The sequence below is a fragment of the Lemur catta genome, chromosome 7 (genome assembly GCF_020740605.2).
Source record: "Lemur catta isolate mLemCat1 chromosome 7, mLemCat1.pri, whole genome shotgun sequence".
Lineage (NCBI taxonomy): Eukaryota > Metazoa > Chordata > Mammalia > Primates > Lemuridae > Lemur > Lemur catta.
Window position 1 is genome coordinate 67,669,999 of NC_059134.1, and position 18,347 is coordinate 67,688,345.

Consider the following 18,347-nt stretch of genomic DNA (forward strand, 5'->3'; position numbering starts at 1 on the left):
GAGCTTAAAGCTGCTTTAGAAAGGGAGGAGGGGGCAGCCACAGTGTAGGACAGAAGCCTAGGCCCCAGATGGAAAGCCCATACTGCTTAGATGTACACAGGGACACCAGCTAAGCTCGTAGGGGCACAGCCCGAGAGCAGAGCCCTTATGAGCTGCTCACCAGGTTCACTGAGAAACCAGGTACCGTGAGGCTGAGAGCGAAAGAGCCTTCCCCTGAGGTTTCAGGAGCCGTAGCTCCTAATGGAAATAAAGGCAGTTTCTGAAAGCCACAGGGCAACTTGGGAGTCTGTCCTGAGGTATTGAATAATGCTTATTGGCTTGACTTAAAAGCATCCATCACAAAGTGCTTCTTCTCTTGGGTGACCCTTTTCCCCTGCTAGGTGTAGGATTCAAAGATGGAAAACTGAATGCTTGGCTTTTGGTAACAACAGGGTTAAGTATATTCATTTTTTTATTCAATATGCATTTATTGATGCTTTGCTCAACTGTGCTGTAGGCTGTGAGGATTCAGAGCTGCAGCATAGTAGATGTCAGGTAGAAACACATAGGTGCCCGGATGGAAGCAAGTGTAGCATAATTTTTGTTTTCCCTTGCTTGTGCCCTCAGCCAACGGTGATTTAATATGGTTACTATTGCTGACTCGTGTCCCTAAGACTTTGCTCGGGGCTTTCTTCCTCTCTCCACTTTCCAGTTCTAGGTTGAGCCCTGCTTCTTCTCCAAAGCCTTACCAATGCTCTCAGCACTTGCTTGTTGCTTGCAATCCAATTTCACTGCCTTATTATCTCCTTCCTGTTTGCCTCATGTCCTCTTCAGCGTGGTTTTGTAGCACTGAGCCTGGCTTGGTGAATGCTTGTTGAGCTGAGTCTTGAGGTCCTCCCTTCGGGTGCTGTGTGGACTTCCTACTCCCCAGCATCTCCTTGCTCATGGGTTCCCCATAGAGGGGGACATGGCGGGGTTGCTCCCCACATGATAAGGTCTTGGCAGAAGTGGAATCCAGGTTGTTAATGGGAACATGCAGGAAGGCATCCGGCAGTGCTGTGGGTAAGGGGTAGGTCACTTTAAGGTGTTCCAAGGAGCACCATAAGCTAAAGTTCAAGGTCCACGAAGAAATGGGTGTGGAGGACTAGACCAGGCAGCTCCGACAATTATCACCCACTTGTTCATTGTGATGACTGAACCAGTGCATCTTGAAGGCATGATATAGTCTCTGGCATTCTGGTTGCCCCTGAAGTAAGAAGCCACTGGCTGTTGCCATATAGATGAACCCTGAGGCATGCTGGGATCTCAGCCCTGTCCTGGGGAAAAAGAAAGCAGCTGGGATAGGGTACAACCAGGACAGGAATTTCAGGATTTCAAGATAGTATGAGCATCTGGGTTGCAGTGCCTGGTGGTCTATCGAGAGTGTAGCAATTCTGCAGTCAGCAGGTGGAACTGAGAGGTCCTGTCCTACAAAGAAGGAGCTAGCAAAGTTGTCAAGAAGCCTGTGGTCTAGGGAAGGGTTATACTTCTAGGAAGAACTAGACTTTTAACCATTGTATGCACAGAGCCAACTTAGTGATGGAGTTGGGAAAACTGACTGTGACTGCGTATATACTTACTCACCAAGGCAGCCTAGATATGGGGGTATTAGTCACTGGAAATGATGACACACTCAAATTGTGTGACCTCAGTAAAGTTTAATAAACGGTTTGTTTACAAAGACGTGGGCACAGTGTACTCTATCCTGGGTCTGGTAACTGTGGGGAGCTGTTACCACTCCTAGACCTGAAGGGCAAGGATAGGCAGGCCACCAACAGGCAGGGCCTGTGACCTTTGGTCATGGTAACTCCACAGCAAGAGTTTCAGAAAATAAATACCCGAACCACCTATCCTCTCTCTCCTGGATTTTTTCGGGTACTTCCCATTGATCTAACAGAAGCTAAGGGCAGAGGGCAAGTGTGTCCATTGACACATGTGGGGAAGGCAGAAGTGGGTTCTACAGGGGCAGACACTGGGCTTTTTGAAACATAAACTAATTGTGCAGCCTACCTTCTGGTGGGACTGGCTCTGTTGACATCCTGCCTGCCCTAGCAAGGTTGGGCTCAGGACTTGGGTGAGCCTGAGCCTTAGGCCAAAAATCTCTGTTGCTTAGAGTTGACAGGAGCTGAAAAAAGCAGGGCCTGGCATTGTACCTTTAAAATAACAGCTTGCTTCATGCATATGGGGGCCATATGTCCTCAATTTTCCAGGACAGTCTCAATTTCAAATATTCTGTCCCATTTTACCCATAAGAACACTGGCATTTGTCAGATCACATGTTCCAATTTTTGATTCAGAAAATATGGTCACTGTATCCCTATACCACAACAAATGCCAGATGGTTTAAAGAGCTAATTTTTTTAATGGTATACTTATCCCAATTGTTGAGGAAAGACAATTTTCTGACTATTGAAGCAATTGAAGAAATTATCAGAGACAAGTTTGATGGGTTCAATTACATTTTTTTTTAAACACCTTTTTTTTTGGTACAAAGAAAATCAACAAAACAAAAAGGTGAAAAAAAAAAGAAGTAACAGATTGGGGAAATAGTTGCAATAAATATGACAGCTAAAAACTTAATATCAAAACACTTTGGGGGAGTTTTATAAAAATCTGAAAGGGCACAATCAAGTTCACATCTGTTCATTGGACAGATGGTTGAAGGATATGAGGAGACGATTCAAACAAGAGAAACGTTCACTGTAAACAAATCCTAGGGAGGTAAGTTAGTAAAGTTCAAGTTAAAACAACTATGAGTTACCATATTGTACCTATTACATTATCAGAAATAAAGAAAAGCTATGAAACCTAAGATGAGAAGAACTTTGTGGAAACAGATACACTCACACATTGAAGAAGGTATTATAAATTGTCTTTTTTTTTTCCTTCTAGAGAACAGTGATGATATGCAAAAAAGATCACAAAAATCAAGCCTCCACTCCAACAATTCTACTTTTGGAAATATATCTTAAGGAAATAACATTAAAATACACACACATATATTTAGTTTTATCAACACTGAAACAACCCAAATAACCAATAATTGTGTGATGACTTAAATATATTATAATAGCTTAGGTTGGGATAAAATAAATATTATATTGTCTTTAAATTATCAAATAGGTTCACTTTGTAAATATGTGGAGAGATATATTTTAAATGTTAAGTGACAAAAATACAATAAAACTGTAGCAATAATGACTGTGGTCATGTGAAAACTAATCTTGTCCAATTATAAGGATCAGATAAGAGCCTAAATTTTTCAGTTCATTGGTTTCCTGTGGTAAAAAGTGTATTCTGTGGTTTCTGGCCCATTGTTTCATTATTGTTGGTTTCAGGCACTCTAAAGGTAGCCAAGTTTTCCATAAAAATAGAGAAAAATAAAAACATGGCTATGACTCCTGTAAGTCGGTAGATCAACTCTCAGGGGTGAATACTGGTTGCTTCTTTAGACAGATTCCCATTCGGAATGAGCAGCTGTTTCCAACACTGTGTTAGATGCATTGGCTCTCTGTCTCTTCTCTCTGTCCTAAATGTGGTTGATGAATACCCAGGCACCTGGCTGTAATAGGTGATGAGCTTCCTTCTTTGTGTTACCCAAACCCTGTAATGTAGCTGTTTATATTTGACTGCAAAATTACTTCAGGTCCATCCATGTAAGGATCAGTCTAATGCCCCTACTCCCTACCCCGACACACACTGCAGGGAAAAGCCAATACAATCTCCAGTGTATATTTTTTGTGTTATTTTTAAAGCCTTAAATGCTAATCTGCTAAAAATAAAAATGGGATGGGGGGTAGGAGTAAAATTTGCAAATACCTAACCCCACATCCTTTTCATAAACACACAGCCTGTAGGGGCTGGTGTGTAGCCCACTCTGGGCAATCTCTGGCACACCTCGGGGCCTCAGCAGGGAGAGACGGGGCCCAGGGCACATTGCCGAACTTCTAGAGTCTGGGGAACCTGCCTGCAGCCTTCTGATTTCAAGATTGTTCTTTTTTAAGCACTAAAGGAGGCAAGAAAAGCTTTATCTTTCTCTGCTGTTTTAATAAAATGATTTGTTCTGTAAAATTTGCATTCAGTCAAAAGGCTGCACCTAAGGACCTAGAAGGCCACAGGTTCCTCACCCCTGAGCCATAATCTGTCTGAGTGCATTGACTCCCTTCCGGGCAATCCCAGTCCCAATAGTGACTTGCTGACTGGGACAGTGGCCATAAAGTTATAATAATTATTTGCACTCAGATTCCTTGAGAGAGTCTGTAGAGTTCTACATTTCATCTTCTGCATGACCTGAATTTTCATAGTAGAAAAAACAGGGAGAGGAGGCTGAGGACGGTTTGTATGAGTGCTCTGAGTTCAGTCACTAGCTCTGAAAGTAGATGCTCTGTGTATTATCAAAATTTATCAAAGGAAATTTTTTTAAAGAAAGAAAAAAAAAGACAAAAACCTTTAGGGTTCCAGTTAGTTATTCATTGAAAAGACCACTCCCAGTGTCAGGGAATGAGCACAGGTTTTGAAGTCAACCAGACCACTGTTGAGGACCCTGTCTGATGGCTTGCTGGCCTTTGGACTTGGTCTCCTTATACAGAAAATGTTAATATCTACCTCTTGGGGTTGTTGTGAGATAAAATTAAATAATTGTATAAAGCACAGAAATTGATGTCTGGTGCACAAAAAACCTTCAATATGCCTTAGTTCTCCTCTCTTTTCCCTCTCCTGCCAGGGTATCTTGCATATGGGAAGTGCTCAGTTTATAAGGTATATACGTTATAATTGAATCATATGTGCAGGGCTGCCATGTGATTAACCAAAACTCACAGAGTGGGATTTCTGGTGGCCATATTGTGGCATAGCCAGTTACCTACAATGGAAAGAGGAAGGCAGAGGGGGATGGAACTTGGATCTCACTCTTCCTCCAGGGTGGGACTGCACTAAGGTTGCCGGCCCACATGCTAGTGCTGAAGATGCAGTCTGGACAGCATGGGTGCAGCAGTGTCTGATCACCAAGGTCTAAGACAAAGTAGTAGGAGATCCCAATGGGTAGGCCGAGTGCAGCAGCAGGAACTCTGCGTGGGATAATGCTCAGATGTCCAGAAAGGCAGGTGGCTGCCTCAGGACATTCTGCAGTTTTAGCCCCACATATGAGGCAGGGGTGCTCGGCCAGGGCTCTGGGAACTGGGGTGCCAAGAAGATTCTTGGACAGGAATTCATCAACAGGGACCAAGGCAGAAGCTCAACAGTAAGAACCTGGGTGACAGACTGGGACTCTGTTATTGGAATGAGGCACTATACTGGGGTCAGATGATAATGATGCTGTTGAGCCCAAGAGAGCCTCAGGTCAAGATGGGTCCTAGAAACTGAGGCAGGACTGAGTTAGAGATGAGGGCCAGATGGTCCCTGTCATGGGGAGGGGATGGAGTAGATGCAGCAGCTGGAAGCCAGGGTGGGCCAGACATTGTCCTCAAAGCAGACTTGCTGCCACTTGGGTAAAATATGGACTCATGTCCACAGATGTCAGTGGATGTTTCTCTCTTCCCTCCCTCCCTTTCTCCCTCTCCCTCTCCCTCTCTCCCTCTCCCTCTCCCTGTCTCCCCCTACCCCTCTCTCCCTCTCTGTGTTGTCCCAGCATATCTAAATCAGCATGAGTTGACATTTAGCTAAGAAGCTTTATCAGAATTTTGGTAAGAGGAAGGAACTGTTTGTAATGGAAAATTATATTCAATATATTATGGTTGCTTTAATTTGGGTTTAGTCATGATGTCTAATTTGTTTTGAAATTTCAAATCTCAATAAAGAGATTTTTATGTTTATCAAAAGGGACATAGATTTAAAATGGTCGTGAGGCACCATTGAAGGGCCTCTCTTCCAAGCAGCCTCCCCCGGCTTTCTGTGGACGGGCTCCCCTCATTGCCTTACTGTTGCTCTTTTACCAAGGACCACAGACTTAGCTCTGCTTTGTTCTTCCTCCCTCTCAGTACATGGTACTTTCCAGCTAGATCAGTAGTTCTCTATGGGCGTGATTTTTGCCCCTGCCCCCAGGACATTAGGCAATGTCTGAAGACATTTTTGGTTGTCACGACTGTGGGAGTGCTGGTGGCATTTAGTGGCTAGAGGCCAGAGATGCTACTAAGCACTCTACAATGCACAGGACAGCCCCCTACAACAAGGAATTATCCAGTCTAAAGATCAATCATGCCTCTCTTGAGAGACGCTGAGCTAGATTGTAAGTACATCATGAGCTGACATGATGCCTTAAGAGTCTACTCCCCAGAGTCTTGCAAAATAATAATCACCATTAGCAACTAACATTTATCAAACTCCTACTAGGTGCCAGGCATTGTTCCAAACCTTTTCTGCATATTTACTCATTTAATCTTTTTCATGAGGAATCATTGTTATCTCGTTTTACTAAAACCGATCAGTGTGGGAAAACTGAGACATAAGAGAAAGTTAAGTCACTTGTCCAAAGTCACACAACCGACTAGTAACTGCTGAAGCACTCATTAGTAATAAGAACAGTAACAGTAATAGTAGGAGAAGTAGAATTTTTATTAATTTTTGTTAAGAGCTTTGTGCATATTGACTGATTCAATCTTTGCCACGACTCCGTGGAATAATTATTCTCTAATACCCATTACAGATATGCAGAAACTAGGACTACTGGTGCTTGGCTTGTATTTATGAGTTTGTATATTTCTTAAATGAATGTCTGTCTCCCACACCACACTGTAATCCCAAGAATGCAAGGACCTTGCTGCTCTCTTGCATCCTGTAGTGACCCTGCTATTCAGCTCCTGGTCTGGCAATAGTGCACACTCTGTAAGTGATTGAGGAAAAGGGGATGAAGTGTCAGGGTGTTGCATGCCCATGGATGGACCGGTTGAGCCCTAGCTGTGGTTTGGTTGGTGTGCCATGTTTTCTTTGCCCTGGTGCTTTCCTGTGGTTCCTTCTTTCCACCAGACCTCGAAGCTGCCCCATGAGAGGATCTGGTTCTTATCATCGTACAGAGCCCAAAACCTGGTGGGAGCTCGTTGAGAGCTCTGTGGCCTCTCCTGGGACTTGTCAAAACAACCAGAAACATCTGATCTCTAGCAGCTAAAAACTCGTGACCATGTTAAACCCCAGATTTTCAGGCACCTTCGAAAGTCAGAGGAAGGATGAACTTTCTTGTGGCTGGATGCTCATGTCCCTTCCTAATGAAATCTGATGACACATGAGGCTAGGTAGAGATACTTTTTTTTCTGTCTGATATCTGGATATTTTCAGAACCCATATAATTTTATCCTATTTACATCAAACATGCAGGTAACTCTAGACTTTTATATCTGTATTATTTCTGGGGAGGTATAATATGATTATGAATGACAGTAATTGACATTACATGCTTTAATTAAATTTCCTTTGCTGTGAATCAAAACCTTTTAGTTCAGTCCTACAGTGCTATTTCTATGATAGATTTCTCTTTTACATACTCTAATGCATTAGGCAGTAGGTATGACATAAATTCATTTTTATAAATTCTGTGTCCCATAGATTAAATGAGATAGTGTGTACAGGGGCTCAACTTAATGTCAGTTACATAATAATTATGAGTCCAAAATGTTTGCTGAGTTTGCATGCTTTTTGTTATTGTCTATTTGAAGAATATTGTGCTTTTTAGATGATGATTATAAAGTTATGAAAAGAGCCCCTTTTTCAAATGATCATGGGTAGCATAATATTAATAATTACATCCCAGGATTTCTCCTTCTAGGGGTTTTAGGGCAGGAGTCCCCAACCTTGGTGAGTTGTATAATTATTTCATTATATATTACAATGTAATATATAATAGAAATAAAGTGTACAATAAATGTAATATGCTTGAGTCATCCTGAAACCATCCCCCACCCCCACCCCCGGTCCATGGAAAAATTGTCTTCCATGAAAACAGTCTCTGGTGCCAAAAAGGTTGGGGACCGCTGTTTAGAGGATCTGTGCAGGCTTAGAGTTTTATCCTTTTCCAAAAGGGAGAAGTACCCCAGATAACCTCCTGCCACCACCACCTTCCCGCCCCACCCCGACAAAACAAAACCCCCCATCCATTATTTGGAGCAGCCAACCTGGTAGAGAGACTAAAAAGGGGAGTCTAGGTGTCAATTCCTTTAGGTCTAATCCCCTCACTCCCTTTGGGTGCACAAAACACCTTGCCTTGGAAAATGCACCTGTAGCTGCAGGGCTCTCGAGCACCTCTGCAGAACAATCCACACCTTAGTCTTTAGGGTCAGATGGGGCAGGCAGTAAGAGTCCCCTGCTTCATTCTAACCAAGGTGCCTCCTTCCAAATGAGATTCTCCCCAGGACTGACTTCTCAGTAAGACTACTTTTGTCCTCTTGCTCAATCTCTCCCACCCCTAGGGCAGGGTGACTTTGTCACAGGGGCCTGGAGGACAAACCTTAGTGGTCAGCATCCTTACTGAGCCCCCTGGGATCCAGCATCTTGGGAACCAGTCCTGAGTCCCCACAGGGTTACCCCACCAGAGCACAGACAACCTGGCCCCAGCATCTGAGTAATCCACTTAGCCCAGTGCCAGTGCTGAGCCATCTCCCTGCTTCATCTGCAAGTGGAAACAGGCGTACAGCACCAGGGCCTGCCTCCTCAGACAGCACTTCGCATTAAATCAACCATAACAAACCCAAAGGGCCAGAATGACAAATATTCAAAAACAAGAATGTTTTCTTCTTTTTCTTAACACATGCCTAAGATCGCATACTTGCGCTTAGAAATGTGTGCATAGACGCCCTCACCTCTTCGTTATCTAATCACAAGTGTGGATTATCTCAGCTGATAGGACAGGTCCCCCCACAACAGTTGCGAGAAAGCTTTGAGGGTACTGGCACGGCCACTCTGTGCCCAAGGCTACATGGGGGCCCCCCAGATGTACACAAAGCTTGCCTCTGCCTAAGTAGATGTTCATGACCTTGAGGCTTTGGGTGGGCTAAGACATCTCAGATCTCCCAGATATGGCCCCCAGTTTGTGATGCCCCGGAGGTACCCAGCCCAGCCTCCACCCTGCCCTGCCCTGGTGGTAACCTGAGGTGTACACCCCGGCTGAGCAGAAACAAGCAGGCACTTCAGATTTCGGGTTGCCAAGAGGCAAGAGGCAGAATCCTGCTTGCTTGGCGGCAGGTCTGTGAGTCTCAAGTGGCATCATATTAAATTATATAGGCAGCCACTTGTTCTCAACCGACGCTCTGAGCTGAGAGTTGTGCCGATCAGGCGGCATTCTCCTTGGGTCGCGGCTGAAAAGATACTGTAGCGTTGCAGACCTCCAGACCTGTGCAAACTGCCTGAAAGCAGAGGGGTGTGGGACAGCACAGGGAGAGGCCAGCTCCGGGCAGAAGATACCATGATCGTGGCTGAAACCCCAGACCATGGGCTGCGGGGCACTTTGCCCTAAAGGTAGGTCAGAGCCTGGGCAAAGTTGAGCATGCTGTGGTGGGAGCAGTTCTCGGCTGGAGGCGCCCTGGCTGCATCCGGCTCATCTCTGGGGTTTGGGTTTCTGAGATGGTGGGTACCCCCCTCCTCTTGCCTCCGAAGGTTTTTGTATGATCCTGACCTGTCTTAGTGTGGCTCTCTTGTTAGAGATAGCTATGGAGGGGTGCGTGCGTGCATGTGTGTCTGTGTAAGATGTCTGGGGTTGGGGGGGATGAAGATGAACAAAGAAATAAAGGAACAAAGGACTTGAGAGAAAAGCCCTACCTCCTTTCACTGCTTGCTGTCCTCTGCTCCTACCTGGCGGTAAATATAAGTGTGGATGCTGAACCTACACACAGCAGCTCTGGGCCTCTGTGAGCCGTTAGCCTAAATGCTCTTCCTAAGACCTGACAGCTAGCTCTACTCCATAGCTGGAGGAGAGAGGGTGTTGTAATTCTTATTAGTGACAGTAATAGGAAAAGGACAAATATCTTACGTTAAGAGCTCATAATCAGTAATGCCTAATGGGCCCTTCCTTTTCTCTCGCATAGTTTGGAATAAATAGATTAAAACGGGTTTGGTTGATGTGCATGCAAGTGCTTGGCGAGATTTTCCATTCAGCTTCCACCCATAGGTTAAACGTAGTTTGAAAAGTCACATGTTTGGGTTTATGTCTGAGCTCAAATGCCTCCCTGTGGATTTTGACAGGTTAAAGGTTACATTGGTTTGGGCTCCTTGGTCAGGTTCTGAAAAGACCCCAGTTAATAAAGAAATAAAAACGATGGCCATGAGCAACCTTCAGCCACGTGGAAGCCCCAGGGACGACCATGGGGAGTGAGTCTTCCTGCCCCGAAGATGTGTAGGGGAGACCTGGTTCCTCCCTGGGGTCCACTGTGCTTTCATCACAGATTAGCAGCCGCCTCCTAACTGACCAATGTGTAAACCCCGAATTCACTCATTTGCCCCATCCAGAAGGCATTTGTGTCGAAGGTGGAAGCCAGAGAGGATAGCAACTCAGGGAAGGCAGGGGACCTTGAGGGAGGCAGAGGTCACAAGTAAGCCCCAGAAACGCTCAGCAGAGCTGGCATTTGCCTTAGGTGGGGCGTGGGTGGAGCATATAGGAAGGGAAGGAAGGTGGTTAGGGAGGACCCTCGCCGCTGCTGATAGAAAAATGCCCTTCCATTGTCTTACATTTCAGTGCAGACCACTGGAGACCAATCTTTCCCCCAATATTTACTAGTTATTTTTTTCTTTATAGAAATTGCCACTTTACGTTGCTAACTTTCCTTAGGAGCTTTCATTATGAAATCATTACATACTACCAATAGTAATCTGTGCTTGCTACATTTGTCAAATTTTTTTTTTTTTTGGACATTATTCTTGATCTGAAAAGTTACTTACCCCCATCTGCCTCCTTGTGTTACAAAACAAGCCTGTGGTTCACTTCTGCTCCCCTCACCCAGAATCCAACTCTAAAGTACCATTAAAAAAACAAAAACAAGAACTTCTGACTATGGAAAACTTCTAACAAAAAAAAGGTAGAAAGAACAGTGTAATACACCCCAAATGAGCCCATCAGCCACTTCAATAATGATCAATCCTTGGCCAATCTTGTTTCATTTATTCCTCCTATCTGACCCTCGGAAGTAAATCTGATATAACATTTCAGTATATTGATTTCAGTTATAACTCTTAAAAATAAGGATTCTTTTTTAAAAACACAACTGTATTACATGTATAAAAAATTAACAATTCCTTAACATTTTCAGCTATTCAGTCCCCATTTTGATTGTTTCGTTTATTTATTATTTTTAGTTTGTTGGAATCAAGATTGAAATAAGGCCCATGCATTGCAACTGGTGGACATCCTCTCTTGTCTCTTTTATTCCTTGAAATATATCTATGGAAGAAAACTATAGGGTTTCCCAGAGTCTAGATTTTGCTAATTGTCCCTTGATGGTGTCATTCAGCATGTTCCTGTGACCCCTGCATTTCTCAAAAACTGGTGGGTAGATCTAGGACCGGTGGTGGTGTGTCTCTTCAGGGGTGTGGGCAGCATTACTTCTGTTGGTCTCTTTTTGTGATATTAGGAGTCATTGCCGATCACTGCCTAGATAATTAGTTCATTAGGCGTTTGCAAGTGGTGATATTCTCATTGTTTGTTTCATCATCATTAGCTGAAACATTTATAAACTTTCTCTCATTAGGTATTTGATTAAGCCAGAGGTACAGTTTGATTTAGAAAGATAGGATAAATGTTAGATTCTTTTCCTTTATTTACCAGTTTTCAAAATGAGTGGATTTCCTAGCATCCTCTAGAGGTAACAAGAGAGTTGTTGTGTATTGTTTTTCTAGTAACATGATTAATGCATGGATTTAAATATATTTGATGTGTTTCAGTCCATTGCTATGATTATCCTTATTGATGCTCTGATTTTTCTGCCTTTGGCCAGCAGCAGCCTCTTTGATACAACGCTACCTAGTAGAAATCCATAGCTTATTAGTTTCTGGCAATGAGATGTCCCAGGCTCTTCTGATATACTTTCTGCTCTGTATATTTTGAGATCTAGAGTCAGCCATTTTCTCCAAGGAGCCCTGATTCCTTTCAGTGGCTAATGGCATTAATAGTTAGAGACCACAGTCCAGGTGCTGTGTGTATAGAGCACCAATGTCTACCCTGAACATTCATCCAACCACAGTCACCACTGTGAGCAGTGCCACCACCCATTAGAACCAAGGCCATCAGCACACACCCTCACCTTTCCTCAGGTATCCACCTCCCAGACTCTGTAACACCTGTGAAATAGTCCTTCTCTAGCCTGCCGGGGTACTTTCACCATGCCACTTGCTCCAAAATGTCCTTTAGTGTCGTAAAGCATTGTGTGGGCCTTTTTTGGTTCCCCCTTTCATCATCCTGTCTCTTTTCATCGGTTTGAAACCCAAGGGGATAGATGATAATTTCTTAAAGGCTCCTCCGACTTTGTGCTTGCGCTCTGTTGTCTTGCCAAGTCATTCTTATTCCACTAGATGATCTCTGAGCAGTCTCTCCGTATCTCCCAGAGCTCGTATGTGTTGCTAGGCATACGTTGAGAAAAGGTGGGGACGAGGGAAACTAACACTTATGGAATGCTTACTAAGGCAAGCACTGCTCTACTGGGCATTTTATATGTTATGTCATCCAAGCTTCATTACAAATCTGTGAGCTAAATATTATGACTCCCATTTTAGAGGGGCAAAAAAGGAAGAGCAGAACTAGGATTAATCCAAGGTCCGCCTTTCTCCAGAGCCCAGGATAACTTAGACTGCCTTATCATGGTAGTCAATATCCCGTGAAGGCTTCTACTTGGATGGATCCACTAGGGAATCTCTTTCCAGCCATCTCACAAACCTGCAAAACTCTGCTTTTATCCTGTGGTTGCCCACTGCTTTCAGGATTAAGCCCCTGCATGGTATGTTCTGGCTTGTATGGCCTTGATTTAACTCTCTGACAACACCCCACAGTTGCATTATCCTCCAGCTCATCCTCTCCAAAATGTCCTCTGTGCTCTTGTCTCCAGCCCTTTTGTATGTCTTGCTCCTTCTTCACCTGGTGAACTCCTAATCCCCTTTAAGAAGCGACTGACGCATCTCCTCCTTTGAAAAGCCCTCCCTGATTTCCACTTTCAGATGAGTGAAGTGATACCCCTGGACTCCCATAGAGTGCTGTGTTATACTGTGGGGCTGGGGTCATTCATCCCTTTGACCCCAGGACCCAGCACAGTGCCCGATGGAGGAATGTTGCTCAACAATGCTGTTAAATGCATATTTGAATGCATGAACGTGTGGTACCAGCTACCCCACACTTGCACACATAGGTAAAAATGTCATTTTGTTTGAAATGGTCTTTAGAGCTTCTTGTGGCCTTTGCCACCCTATGCTTCTATTATGTGTGTTTATTTTTGTCTACAAGTTCAATTATGCCCTGGGCCTAGAAGATGCACCTGGAATGAGGCTCCCATCACATTGCCTTGCACATAGTCAAGACTCCATAATTATCCATTGAATTGAATCAAATGGAAGGTTGTACAAAGGGAAGCTATAGTGGAAGTGTCGGGCATGCAATCAGAATGCCAGATAGACAGTTAAAGCATCTTCAATTTACTACAATTTCTTTTAATAGGTTCTCTGTACAGATTTGCTGTCAACAAGGATTGTTGGCTTAGGGGAAAAAAGGGGGGAGCCATAATAACTCACCTACTGCACGACTGACCACATTTTGCCATTTCCAATGCAATAGTCCACTGATCTCTAGTTTAGGACAGGACTTAGTATTAATGTTAAGGAGGTCTAAATTATAAGCAAAATGCCTCAAACTAAATGTCTTAAACCCCTGCTCCCAGAAGCAGCACACATTGCTCCTTGTATTGCTGCCTCAGTCTCTCATCCTTCCCCATCCCAGCTTCTCTTCTTAAAGCCCAGACCCACTGACAATTAATGTCCTGGCTGCGGTGTAGAAGGTGGAGCTGTTTATTTGGCTGTGGGACTCCACTGGACGGGGGAGATCACTCAGGGGCCAGCGTTGCCATGCTACTCATTCGTTCAGTAAATACGTGCTTAGCCCTTACCATGTCAGGTGCTGACAGTACAGTGGTGGGCAAGGCCTTGGTCCTCTCAGAACACTCAAAATCTGCAGTACTGGTACTGGTCCGTGGCCTGTTAGGGACCAGGACGCAGAGCTCGCCACACCCCCTGCCCCCATCAATGGAAAAATTGTCTTCCATGAAACTTGGTGGGGGGTGGTGTGTGCACAGCAGGAGGTGAGTGGTGGGCAAGCCAGAGAAGCTTCATCTGTATTTACAGCCACACCCCGTCACTTGCATCACTGCCTGAGCTCTGACACCCCCACCAAGGAAAAATTGTCTTTCATGAAAGCAAGTAGGTTGGGGGTACCAAGAAGGTTGGGGGCTGCTGCTCAAAATAATGGGGGAGACAGTTGTTCTTCAGATATGCACACAGATGTATAATCACACTGTGGTGAGTGACATAGAAAGAAGGGCAGGGATCTGTCTGCAAGAAGGTCTGGCACCACCTTTGCCATGAAGCCCTCCCCGATCCATCGTGGTGGTGCTAGGCTTACCTGGAGATGCTCCTTCATAACCTGGAGCTAGGCCAGGGTCGGTCCAGCACTTCGGGCATGCACGGACCCTTTCTGGGGCAAGGGTCTGTTCTTTCCTAGAATAGTATATGGCATACAGCAGGTGCTCAATCATTGTTTAAGGATGGGAGGAAGGAATGAGTAGGTTTTACAAGTAGCCAGAAGTTTCCCCAGAGCAGTGTCATGCCCTGCCGAGAGCAAGCCACCCAGCCAGCATGAACTGCATCCTCTCGGACTAGATCTGAGCCAGGCCAGGGACAGGACCCAGGTTCTGATCATCTCCAGCATGGACATGTCATAGAGCAGGGACTAAGGACATGTTTACTTTTGCATGGTACTGGCCTACTATCATAACACAAAGAACAGGATTCTGCAGCCTGATCATTTTTGGTTGCTTCTTCCTTAGAGGAAAAGAGCATGTTTCCTTCCCAGATTTGCTCCTAAAAATATATTCTCTTAACTCCTACCCAGTCTCCTGTGATTTCCCTCCTGGGGAAAGTGGTAGAGGACCCTGGCCCCTAAACCCCTGGGAGGGCATGGCAGATGCTTTTGCACCCCACATCACACCCTCAGCCACCTGCCAGCCCAGCTGGGGTGGACAGCACAGGGCACACAGTGGGGTGCCACTTTATTCTCACAGCTCCGCTTTTCTGTCCCAGGACTCTGGCTTCTGCAGCCCCTCAGCCTGCACCCAGCACAGCCTGGGAGTGTGGAGGGGCAGCTCCCCAGCAGCAACCTCAACCAACGAGGAAGTCTCCTCGAGACACTTTCTGCACAGTTCCTCAGAGAGCCCTGCAGGGATTAAGCCCCAGTCACCCACAGGTGACCAGCTCAGTAAGCCACCGTTATTGTCTCTTCCTGGGTCTCCGTCATACTCTTTGCCCCTCATCCCTTTCCTGAGATTTCTTCCCTGCTTTTAAGCAACTCCAAACTAAGACACTGGAAAAATGAGACAGCTCACTGTTACTGTCATCCTCTGGGGATCTTTTCAGGAAGTCACTGAAATTTTCTGAACATTGGCTCCCTTATCCATGAAAGAGAAGGTGGCGTGTGCCTTGACTCTTACATAGGGCTGTGCATACTTCCCCGGAGGCCCCACATTCCTGCACTTGCTGGGCTGCCCGCCTCAGCGCCCACTGCCCCCATAGTTGAGAAGTGACTCAGCCTTCGAAGACTCAGCTGTCTTGCCCCCAACGCTGGAAACTACCGAAATGTCCAGGAGTTACGGAACGGTTAAGTAATGTATACTGTGTACCTTCAATAGAGATTGAGGAAGCCTCTTAAAGTGATATTTTTGATGGCGTATGGAAATATAACAAGATTATATGACATGAAAAAGGCTATAGATCTATGTGTACCTAGTATGTTAAAAAAGTATGTGTATAAAATATAGCAAAGCTTGTGAGAAAATATAACATGTTAACACTTTATCTCTAAGCAGGATTATTTTCTCTATTATATTTTCAAAGTTCTCATAAATGAGCATGGTTTTTCTTTTATAGCCAAAAAAATACCAATTATTTAAACAAAAATGCTGCTCAAATATCACCCCTTTTTTAATCTGTCCTCACAGAGGCTGAGCCTCCATAGAGTGACCCAGGCAACCGCTGGGGCTCGGGTTATGCAAGGTTATTCGCCATTAAACTTTTCTGCTGGCACGACGTGGGGATGCAGAAGTGACCATGTTCCCACGTCTTCCCCACAAACGTGGCTTGCAAAAATGGTGGGATATGTATCTTCAGGCCTTTTTTAGAGATGTACATCGTGTTTGGGGAGCATTTCCTCTGCCTAACCTAATAAATTAAACATTTTCATATAAAAAACCAAAAACTGCTACATAAAACTGGGACAACATACAGCGTAGTGTTAAGGATGTGTACTTTAGTGCCAGCTGGCCCAGGATCAAATCTAGGCTCCATTTTCCAGCTGTGTGGCCTTGGCCAGGTTATATAACCTCTCTGCGCCTCATTTCCTCATCTGTAAAAAGGGGATAATAATAGTACCACTGGATTGTTAATGAAGATTAAATGAAAGCGTCATATCTGTGGGCCTGATACAAGGGAAGTGCAGTGTGTGTGCTCTATCACCATCATTGTTCAAGGAAAGAGTTCTCATAAGCAACGCTGCTTCATGGTAAACCACTGGCTGACTTCAGACAAATCTGGAACAAGCCCACCAGCAAATCGATCCAATCAGACAGCACACAACATGTCTATTTGCTGACCATGCCTCCCCCGCCCCACCAGCTTGTTTCCACAGAAGTAACGTTACCTCTTGGGCATTCAAGTGGACCAGTAGTTGATGTAGCTTTTTTTCTTTTTTTTTGAGACCAAGTCTCACTCTGTCACTTAGGCTGGAATGCAGTGGCAATGTCATACCTCACTGTAACCTCAAACTTCTGGGCTCAAGTGATCCTCCTGCCTCAACCTCCTGAGAAGCTAGGATGACAGGTACACACCATCACACCAGGCTAATTTTTGTATTTTTTTGTAGAGATGGGGTCTCACTATGTTGCCCAAACTGGTCTTCAACTCCTGGCCTCAAGTGATCCTCCCACCTCAGGCTCCCAGGGTGCTGAGATTACAAACATGAGCCACTGTGCCCAGTAATGTGGCCCTTTTTAAGCAGCATTGAGCCACTGTAAAAATAAATGACTATTAGTAGTCATTTATTATGACTATTTAAAATACATATATTTTTAATTAAAAATTGATATTTTTAAGTAGTCATAATACTGAGTATTAGTACATAATAGTACTGTTATGTACTAATAGTATGTATTAATAGTACCGTTATGCACTAACAGTACTTAATAGTATACATACTATTGAGTATTTTAAATAGTATTATGACTATTTAAAAATATTAATGATTTATTTATTCTGTTCAGGATTAATAAATAAGGATATACACATGAAGGTCAAAGAGCCACAGAGATTGAGATGAAGACAGGAAACTTGACTCAGGTGGCTGCACAAAGATAAAGGCCAGTGAGGTGGACAGGCTGAACCAGGTGCCTCTTGTGCCCAGGGCCCTGGTGGCAGCCCGTGGCCTCCAACACACTCCGCGGTTGCTCCCTCCACCTTGGAAGAACATTCTGCACTCTGCACTTGGTCAGAACTGTGTGGGGGCCCTTATCACAGTGCATTGCTGCTTGTGTGATGCAGTTTCCCCTCTCTCTCAAAGCATCCTCCAGGCTCTTAATAAGTGGTAATTGGGTGCCTGACCCTGTGCTGGGCTCTAAGGGCCTCTAGGTAGCTGGCCTTCAGGAACGAAGCAACCCCGAAAGGCAGGTACTTGTCTCTGTTTTCATAGTTCCTGGGCTAGTAGCCCCTGGCCCCGGAGATGCCCATACCTGCTCGTGAGTCAATGAGCTAAGAAGAGCCAGCTCCACCTGGCTGCCCTTGGTTAGGTCACTCACTGTACCACTTCATGTGGGGTCAAGTTCTGTGTTCTCCCCAAGGCTGTCACAAATGCCTAGGGTGTGTGGACACACACACAGGCACACCCATGCACAACGGCATGGCGTTTTCTGTAATAAACTCCCAGCATGGCACATCCTCACCACCTTCTGCTTAAGTAGAAACAGACCTTCACACCAAGGAAACAGTTCTTGTTCTCAGTCTAAAGAGGTAACAGGGCATGGCATGGCACAAGACAAAGAACAGTGATGTACTGTTCCCCTGGACCCTCTGTGCCTGTGCAGTGTTTAAATTTAACTCCCTTGGCTTGCTTGAGACCT

At 44.8% G+C, this 18,347-nt stretch overlaps 1 protein-coding gene across 2 annotated transcripts in view; it reads left to right on the plus strand.

Annotated features, from left to right (window-relative positions):
- The window catches only part of PARVA (parvin alpha), a 145,195-nt gene that overhangs the window by 67,216 nt on the left and 59,632 nt on the right, over nt 1–18,347 (plus strand). The window contains exon 1 of one of the 2 annotated variants that reach the window (XM_045557550.1): nt 9,147–9,456. The exons of the other annotated variant lie outside the window; for it this stretch is intronic. Coding sequence (XP_045413506.1) covers nt 9,429–9,456 — 28 coding nt within the window. The 5' untranslated portion in view covers nt 9,147–9,428. Of the gene's footprint in view, nt 1–9,146; nt 9,457–18,347 lie in introns of those variants that run through there. 2 annotated transcript variants of the gene reach the window in all.